We start from the raw sequence: 10560 nt of genomic DNA on the forward strand, positions 1-10560 counted from the left end.
CTTGGTTTGTATTAATAACTGTATTTGTATTTTGTTGCTGTTGTTTTCAATAAAGATAAAAAACAAACAAAAACTACTCCTACTCCGTCGCGTTGTTAATTACGTCATTACTGACACACAATTAAAACGTGCCAGATTTATCAATAATAAATACATACATGTATACCAGGGGTTTTCAAAGTGTGGGAGAGTCAGCCCCGCCTCAGAGAGCAAATAAACAACAGCGCCCCCCTTACAATTTTTGTTTGTTGCTATACTTAATGTTCCATTCGTATTTAAAAAAAATGGTTGTTGTACACATTTTTATTTTTTTCTTTTACACATTTTAAACATCTGTGCTTTTTGAAAAATCTTTTTTTACACATTTAAAACATGAGCTTTTTTAAAACCTCTTTTTTTTTTTTACATATTTTAAACATCTGTGCTTTTTTAAAACCTTTTTTTTTACACATTTTAAACGTGCTTTTTTAAACATCTTTTCTTACACAATTTAAACATCTGTGCTTTTTTAAAACTATTTTTTTTACACATTTTAAACATCTGTGCTTTTTAAAACATCTTTTACACATTTTAAACATCTGTGCTTTTTAAAACCTCTTTTTTTTTACACATTTTAAACATCTGTGCTTTTTAAAACCTTTTTTTTTACACATTTTAAACATCTGTGCTTTTTAAAACCTCTTTTTTTTACACATTTTAAACATCTGTGCTTTTTAAAACCTCTTTTTTTTACACATTTTAAACATCTGTGCTTTTTAAAACTTCTTTTTTTCACATATTTTAAACATCTGTGCTTTTTAAAACCTCTTTTTTTTTTACACATTTTAAACATCTGTGCTTTTTTAAAACATTTTTTACACATTTTAAACATCTCCTAGCATCGTTAGCTAGCACCTCTTTTTTTTTTTACACATTTTAAACATCTGTGCTTTTTAAAACCTCTTTTTTTTTACAAATTTTAAACATCTGTGCTTTTTAAAACCTCTTTTTTTTACACATTTTAAACATCTGTGCTTTTTAAAACCTCTTTTTTTTACACATTTTAAACATCTGTGCTTTTTAAAACCTCTTTTTTTTTACACATTTTAAACATCTGTGCTTTTTAAAACCTCTTTTTTTACACATTTAAACATCTGTGCTTTTTAAAACCTTAAAACCTCTTTTTTTACACATTTTAAACATCTGTGCTTTTTAAAACCTCTTTTTTTACACATTTAAACATCTGTGCTTTTTAAAACCTCTTTTTTTTTTACACATTTTAAACATCTGTGCTTTTTTAAAACATTTTTTACACATTTTAAACATCTAGCATTGTTAGCTAGCACCTCTTTTTTTTTTTTACACATTTTAAACATCTGTGCTTTTTAAAACCTCTTTTTTTTACACATTTTAAACATCTGTGCTTTTTAAAACCTCTTTTTTTTACACATTTTAAACATCTGTGCTTTTTAAAACCTCTTTTTTTACACATTTTAAACATCTGTGCTTTTTAAAACCTCTTTTTTTTACACATTTTAAACATCTGTGCTTTTTAAAACCTCTTTTTTTTACACATTTTAAACATCTGTGCTTTTTAAAACCTCTTTTTTTTTACACATTTTAAACATCTGTGCTTTTTAAAACCTCTTTTTTTTACACATTTTAAACATCTGTGCTTTTTAAAACCTCTTTTTTTACACATTTAAACATCTGTGCTTTTTAAAACCTTAAAACCTCTTTTTTTTTACACATTTTAAACATCTGTGCTTTTTTAAAACATTTTTTACACATTTTAAACATCTAGCATCGTTAGCTAGCACCTCTTTTTTTCACATTTTAAACATCTGTGCTTTTTAAAACCTCTTTTTTTACACATTTTAAACATCTGTGCTTTTTAAAACCTCTTTTTTTTTACACATTTTAAACATCTGTGCTTTTTAAAACCTCTTTTTTTACACATTTTAAACATCTGTGCTTTTTAAAACCTCTTTTTTACACATTTTAAAGATCTGTGCTTTTTACAACCTTTTTTTACACATTTTAAACGTGCTTTTTTAAACATCTTTTCTTACACAATTTAAACATCTGTGCTTTTTTAAAACATTTTTTACACATTTTAAACATCTAGCATCGTTAGCTAGCACCTCTTTTTTTTTTTTACACATTTTAAACATCTGTGCTTTTTAAAACCTCTTTTTTTACACATTTTAAACATCTGTGCTTTTTAAAACCTCTTTTTTTACACATTTAAACATCTGTGCTTTTTAAAACCTCTTTTTTTTACACATTTTAAACATCTGTGCTTTTTAAAACCTCTTTTTTTACACATGTTAAACATCTGTGCTTTTTAAAACCTCTTTTTTTACACATTTTAAACATCTCCTAGCATCGTTAGCTAGCACCTCTTTTTTTTTTACACATTTTAAACATCTGTGCTTTTTAAAACCTCTTTTTTTACACATGTTAAACATCTGTGCTTTTTAAAACCTCTTTTTTTACACATTTTAAACATCTCCTAGCATCGTTAGCTAGCACCTCTTTTTTTTTTACACATTTTAAACATCTGTGCTTTTTAAAACCTCTTTTTTTACACATGTTAAACATCTGTGCTTTTTAAAACCTCTTTTTTTACACATGTTAAACATCTGTGCTTTTTAAAACCTCTTTTTTTTTTACACATTTTAAACATCTGTGCTTTTTAAAACCTCTTTTTTTTACACATTTTAAACATCTGTGCTTTTTACAACCTTTTTTTTTACACATTTTAAACGTGCTTTTTTAAACATCTTTTCTTACACAATTTAAACATCTGTGCTTTTTTAAACATCTTTTCTTACACATTTTAAACATCTGTGCTTTTTAAAACATCTTTTACACATTTTAAACATCTGTGCTTTTTAAAACCTCTTTTTTTACACATTTTAAACATCCGTGCTTTTTAAAACCTCTTTTTTTACACATTTTAAACATCTGTGCTTTTTAAAACCTCTTTTTTACACATTTAAACATCTGTGCTTTTTTAAAACATTTTTTACACATTTTAAACATCTCCTAGCATCGTTAGCTAGCACCTTTTTTTTTTTTACACATTTTAAACATCTGTGCTTTTTAAAACCGCTTTTTTTTTTACACATTTAAACATCTGTGCTTTTTAAAACCTCTTTTTTTTACACATTTTAAACATCTGTGCTTTTTAAAACCTCTTTTTTACACATTTTAAACATCTGTGCTTTTTAAAACCTCTTTTTTTACACATTTAAACATCTGTGCTTTTTAAAACCTCTTTTTTTTTTACACATTTTAAACATCTGTGCTTTTTTAAAACATTTTTTACACATTTTAAACATCTCCTAGCATCGTTAGCTAGCACCTCTTTTTTTTTTTACACATTTTAAACATCTGTGCTTTTTAAAACCTCTTTTTTTACACATTTTAAACATCTGTGCTTTTTAAAACCTCTTTTTTTTTTTTTTTTACACATTTTAAACATCTGTGCTTTTTTAAAACATTTTTTTTTACACATTTTAAACATCTAGCATTGTTAGCTAGCACCTCTTGGCAGACAGCACACTGTGGCAGTGGAGCATCTTCAGATCCAGTCCATGAAAATCCAAACTTTAAATAATCGTGGTCATACTTCCTTCTTTTTTTGCTTGGCCCAGACTCTGTCTCCTCACTCACTGTAGCTTTAGGCATATGGCTTTAGATACTAAAAATCGGTCCATTTTGTTTTCCTCACGTTGCGCCCCCCTGAAGAACTCTGGCGCCCCCTAGGGGAGGCGCGCCCCACACTTTGAAAAGCCCTAATGTATAATATACATTCGGACAGCACTACAAAATGGCGAACTCACTATGTAGTCCACTAAATAGTGAGTGAGTAGGGAGTGATTTCGGACACAGTGTGTTTCACAGTTTATGCATTTTACAAACTTTGCATCCCTCCCCGGTTGTTTTTTTAATAAGCAGAATAAGAACAATAAACCATTTCTGAATGTTGTTAAAACGTGCTTTTGATTTAGACACATGTAATGACGTTAAGATAATTTCTTTCGACACAGGAAGCAGCCTTATGATTGGCTGGATTTTCTCTTTAGGGGCGGGTTCTAACCCTATGATTGGCTATCTTGTGCAGCTCCTTTTCTGTTAAGAAACACGTATTTGTTTTTGGAGGTCTGTATTTCCTGTCAGGTGATTTTAGGAGTAGCAGGTTGTGGTTATCCAGTGTGTTTCATTACTTTAGGAAGGCTTTGGGAACATTAGAGTAAACAATTTTATTTACTTTTGCTTCCAGACATCGAAAATGCCTTTGTTGTGCGGAGGAACCACCGAGGAAAAGGATGCCACTGAGGAAGTGCAGAAAATCTGTGAAGAGGTAGCTGTGTGCTTTAGGAGTTTGGTGGGGGTTTGGGGTTCACAGCATGCACCTTTGTCGGAAGTAGATAATGTACAGTATATTTTAAATACTCTTTTAGGCTGCCACCCAGGTGACAAGGAATGATGCAGTTTAGTAGTAGTTTTTTAAGTGTGTATATTCTCCATGTCCCGACCCTGATTCCACAGGAAAATAGCAATAGAAAATAATGATGTGTAATTATGATGACATCATTAGGGCGGATTGGCACAAAGTATCATGTGACTGGTTGAAGTGTCACGTAGATCTCAAATGTAGATGCATCTGACCTGTTTTTTTTAAGTGTTTTCCTCCACCACTAATTCAAATGTAGCTGCTTTTAAACAAGTCTCTGTCAAAAAGTACATAGTAATCTCATCTCATTATCTCTAAATGTATGGTATTTATTTATGGGGATAGTTTATATATTCATATTTACAGGGATAGGTATGTAGTAGATATTTATTTTTGTAATTATATATTTATATAGATATTTATGAAGTGTATATATGGTATGTAGTATATATTTATTTTTGTAATTATATTTATATAGATAATTATGAAGTGTGTATATATATATGGTATGTAGTATATATTTATTCTCATTTTCATTCTCATTATCTCTAGCCGCTTTATCCTTCTACAGGGTCGCAGGCAAGCTGGAGCCTATCCCAGCTGACTACGGGCGAAAGGCGGGGTACACCCTGGACAAGTCGCCAGTTCATCACAGGGCTGACACATAGACACAGACAACCATTCACACTCACATTCACACCTACGGTCAATTTAGAGTCAACAGTTAACCTAACCTGCATGTCTTTGGACTGTGGGGGAAACCGGAGCACCCGGAGGAAACCCACGCGGACACGGGGAGAACATGCAAACTCCACACAGAAAGGCCCTCGCCGGCCCCGGGGCTCGAACCCAGGACCTTCTTGCTGTGAGGCGACAGCGCTAACCACTACACCACCGTGCCGCCCACATATTTATTTTTGTAATTATATATTTATATAGATATTCATGAAGTGTATTTATGGTATATATTTTTATAGGTGTATTAATGTAGTTTGGATTTTGGGGTAGTTAAAAAAGGGTGGGAAATTAAAAAAGTATTGTACTTCTTCCCACTCCTTTTTCGAACAATGTGCGGTGTTTTGTAATGTCTTAGCTCTTTATGTTATTTTATTTATTTATTTTTAATTTCTCGTTTTCTTTCTTTTGTATGTACAAATAGTTACATACTTTTTTTATACATGTTCAAAATAAAAATAAATAAATTAATTAATTCATTCATTCATCTCTAGCCGCTTTATCCTGTTCTACAGGGTCGCAGGCAAGCTGGAGCCTATCCCAGCTGACTACGGGCGGAAGGCGGGGTACACCCTGGACAAGTCGCCAGGTCATCACAGGGCTGACACATAGACACAGACAACCATTCACACTCACATTCACACCTACGGTCAATTTAGAGTCACCAGTTAACCTAACCTGCATGTCTTTGGACTGTGGGGGAAACCGGAGCACCCGGAGGAAACCTACGCGGACACGGGGAGAACATGCAAACTCCACACAGAAAGGCCCTCGCTGGCCCCGGAGCTCGAACCCAGGACCTTCTTGCTGTGAGGCGACAGCGCTAACCACTACACCACCATGCCGCCCCCTATAATATCATATATGAATTAAATAAAATTTTAATAAGATTTAACCAAAATAGTAACAACTCAGTTAAATTAATACTGCACTGTCTTAATACTACTAAAATGAATCTCTCTCACTAAACACTTTCCAACAGAATTTTTAAAAAGCACTAGAAATCCTATCAAAATCCTATCGGAATGCATCAAAGGAATTTGCTCATTTGCAAACTTTGACTGAAAGTTTTCAAACAAAATTTAAAAATGGCACTATACCATACTATCAAAATATACTCCACAAAGGAATTCACTCGAATGCAAAATTTTAGTACTACCAAAATACACTCACTAATAATCTTTCACTTAAAACCTCAAAACTCTATCAAAATCAGTCAGATAATTCACTTGTAAACTTTCGCTTAAAACTTTCAAACATAAATTCAAAATAGCACTAAGACACTGCCACACTATTCAAATACACTCACCAAACAAATTCGATAGTTACGGCCACCCAACCCAGCGTTAAAAATTTTCCAACTGAAATAAATTCGTGAGACCCGGATGTAAACATACAGACTTCTAAACTTTGACCTGTGCGGTCAGTGAATCGCTTACCTTGCAAAATGCTTTGGTCTGGCTGGTCGAAATTTGCTTATCCATGGAAATTAATTCTCCCATGCAACCTGGTATTTGCATTCATATTTTTGCCATTTGGTATTAGGTTTAGTGGCCATGATGAATGACTGCTTGTAAAAAATGCCGGACAGCCTGGGTGAATCCTACATTACGGAAGTGACTGTCGTTCTGTTCGTTGATTGGTTAAAAATCAGTTGATGTCAGCAGTGTTTCTCATACGATTCTGATTGGACATAATCGGGAGTATTTTTAACTTGGCGGTAGGGATTTCCCAAAACCGGGAGATTACCCAGTTTTTAACAAATACAATCGGGAGGCAGGAGACGGAGGCTAAAATCGGGAGCCTCCCGCCGAAATCGGGAGGGTTGGCAAGTATGCTTGGCCTCTTCTACAGGCTTGCAGGCAAGCTGGAGCCTATCCCAGCTGACTAACCACATGAAAATCATGACCTCAAAAAATTTATTATATATCAATTAATTTAATATTTAAATATCTGAGAAAATAAATACATTTTTAAACTGGATTTCAATTTAATGGGGATTCCTTTATACAGCCCCATTTCCAGAAAAGTTGGGATATTTTCCAGAATGTAATTAAAAACAAAAATATGTAATTTGTTAATTCATGTGAACCTTTATTTAACTGACAAAAGTATAAAGCTAAGATTTTCAATAGTTTTACTGGCCAACTTAATTGTGTTTTTGTAAATATAAACGAAGTTAGAATTTGATGCTTGCGACACCCTAAAAAAAAAGACCTTTAAGAATAAAATGTCTCTTATCTTGCCAAGGCCGAGGTCTCTTAACTTCGTTAGTGATCATGATTGACTACAGCTGGTAGCTTATCTGTGCCTTCAGAAAAAGGGTTTGTTTACAGCACTCATTGAATTGACCAACACACAGTAAAATGGGGAAATCCAAGGAGCTCAGTGCAGATCTGAGAAAGAGGATTGCAGATATACACAACTCCAGAATGTCTCTTGGAGCCATTTCTAAACAACTGCAAATTCCAAGATCAGTTCAAACAATTGTATCCAAGTTATTGTGAGGTGTAGTCACTTTGCTTCAAGAAAACCCAAACTATCACCCTCAACTGAAAGGAAATTGGTTTGGATGGTCAGGCACAACCTGGGAACCACCATGGCACAGCACTGCCATGAACTGGCAGCTGATGGATCACTGTCTACAGTTCAGATCACCATGGACTAAGAGGCTGCTATCCAAGAAATAACCCCCTGCTCCAAAATTGACACCTTCAAGCTTAACTAAAGTTTGAAGCTGACCACACGGAAAAAGAAAAAGCCTTCTGGAGGATAGCCGTATAGTCAGATGAGACAAAGATCTAGTTGTTTGGCCACAATGACCACCATGTACAGAGGGACACTGTACCAGCTGCTGGTGGTGGTAGGATCATCAAGCTCTGGAGCTCTTTTGCTGCCAGTGGAACTGGTTCATTGTACAAAGTGGATGGAATAATGAAGAAGGAGGACTACCTCAGATTTCTTCAGCATAAACCATCAGAAACTTGAACACGACTTGGGAATTATAACAGGACAAGGAACCCAAACACGCATCAGAGCTGGTTGTGGAGGATAAAGTAGGCTAACATTTAAGCTGGAAACAAGTCCTGACTTCAACCTTGTTGAAAATATATGGATCGTGCTTATAAATTGAGTCCATGGCAAGAAAAAAAATGTAATTGAACTCTGCTAATTCTACTATGAAGAGTTGTGAAATATCCAACCAGAATTCTGCCAGAAGCTTCTTCATGGTAAACAAAAATGTTTGGTCAAGGTGAATCTTGCAAAGAGACATTTTACCCAAATATTAGGTGTGCTGTATGTATATTTTTGACAAGGTATGTATAATTTTGACCCTGTATTGATTTCAGAAAACCCAAAGAAAATTAATTGCCTTCCTTCAATGAATTTTTTTCATTTTTGCACATTTTTTGCACCAAGGATTGTATTTAATTTCATTGTATTTATTTACAATGATAATAAAATCAATCTAATGGGCTTGAGAGTACTTTGGAAAACTGTTGTCTCTTAATAGTCCACCACTGCATCTGAAAACCAGATGTCGTGTTCTCAGTGCCAAAGGTGAACACGACCATCCAGATTGTTATCAGAGAAAGGTGCAAAAGCCAGCATGTGTGATGGTGTGGGGGGGCATCAGTGTCCACGGCATGGGTGAGTTGCATGCGTGTGTGAAGGTACCTTTTGATATATTGGGATTTTAGAGAGACATATTCAAGTCAGCGTCTCTTCCTGGGAAGTCCATACTTATTTCAGCAGGACAATGCCAGGCCTCATTCTACACAGGCTACAACAGCATGGCTTTGTAGACACAGAGTGCGTGTGCTTGACTGGCCTGCTGCCCGTCCAGATCTGTCTGCTATTGAGAATGTATGTGTCATCATGAAGAGGAGAATCAGACAACGGCGACCACTGACTGTTGAGCAGCAGAAGTCTTGTATCCAGCAAGAATGGCCAAAAATTCCAATTGCAAAACTGCTACAATTAGTATTGTCAGATCCCAGCTGATTTAAAATTTTTTAAGGAAAGGTGATGTAATACGATGGTAATAAAGCCTTTGTTCCAACTTTTTTGATTGTGTTGCAAGCATCAAATTCTAGCTTTGTTTGTATTTACAAAATGCATCTAGGTTGGTCAGTCAAACTATTAAAGCTTTTCTTTGTACTTTTGTCAGTTAAATAAAGGTTTGTGTGAATTAACAAATCACATTTTTGTTTTTACTGCATTTTAGAAAACATCCCAACTTTTCTGGAAATAGGGTTGTAAAGAAAAATGTAGGCTGTTCCATTCATAGTAAAACTGCTGGTTAAAAGTGTGTGTGTCAGTCAGTAAAAGGTTATTAGGAGTCATATTGTTGAATCACAAACATGATCAATAACTGCTATGTGTAGAGGTCATAAGTCAAGTCATGGAAGTCCTGACTACTAATGACTGTTTTTGAAATCACAGATGAAACCTCATGCAGAGGAAAAAGCTGGAAAAACATTTGACATCTTCACTGCTAAATCCTACAAGTCACAGGTGGTAGCTGGGACAAACTTTTTCATCAAGGTAGGACTCAAACACGCTTGCACAGTTGAATTTGTGTTTAACGATCATCAATAGAGGTAAATATCTGTTTACATGTGTGCTTTGCAGGTCCATGTAGGTGGTGAGGAATTTGTTCACCTGCGTGTCTATAAAATGCTGCCACATGCTGGCGGCAGCCTGCAACTTAATGGAATACAGACAGCCAAAACCCATCAGGACGCCATCGAATACTTCTGAACATGTATTAAGTCCTGAACTGTCAAGCAATGAGCTGCTTCAATGAATAAAATGGCAGTGATAAATATCAGTCATTTACAGTCTCTTTAAAATAAATTACACACACACGGTCAGAAGTTTACATACAGTAACATGAATGTCATGGCAATATTTGGGCTTTCAGTAATTTCTTTGTACTGTTTTTTTTCTGTGGCAGAATGTACAGCATACATCTTTAAAAAAACACTAGAATTTGGTGCATAAGTTTTAATTTTCTTTGCGTTTTCTGAAATCAACACATGGTCAAAAATATACATACAGCACACCTAATATTTGGGTAAAATGTCTCTTTGCAAGATTCACCTTGACCAAACATTTTTGTTTACCATGAAGAAGCTTCTGGCAGAATTCTGGTTGGATATTTCACGACTCATCATGGTAGAATTGGTAGAGTTCAATTACATTTTTTTTTCTTGGCATGGACTCAACTTATAAGCACGATCCATATATTTTCAAACAGGGTTGAAGTCAGGACTTGTTTTAAGCTTAATGTTGGCTTACTTTTGTTAGGGCTGGTGGAGGTATGGTGAAGTTAGGATCCAAAAACAGAACACAGACAGTAATCCAATAAATAAGAT

The 10560-nt window shown here is 34.3% G+C and overlaps 1 protein-coding gene across 1 annotated transcript; it reads left to right on the top strand.

Moving 5' to 3' along the window:
- The first annotated feature begins 4140 nt into the window (after positions 1 to 4140).
- LOC132867892 (cystatin-B-like) lies at positions 4141 to 10013 on the top strand. The gene is made up of 3 exons (XM_060900864.1): positions 4141 to 4351; positions 9626 to 9727; positions 9815 to 10013. The coding sequence occupies exons 1-3, from the start codon at positions 4280 to 4282 to the stop codon at positions 9941 to 9943; spliced, it is 303 nt and encodes a 100-aa protein (XP_060756847.1). The 5' UTR covers positions 4141 to 4279; the 3' UTR covers positions 9944 to 10013.
- Positions 10014 to 10560: the final 547 nt, after the last annotated feature.

The sequence above is a fragment of the Neoarius graeffei genome, chromosome 19 (assembly GCF_027579695.1).
Source record: "Neoarius graeffei isolate fNeoGra1 chromosome 19, fNeoGra1.pri, whole genome shotgun sequence".
Lineage (NCBI taxonomy): Eukaryota > Metazoa > Chordata > Actinopteri > Siluriformes > Ariidae > Neoarius > Neoarius graeffei.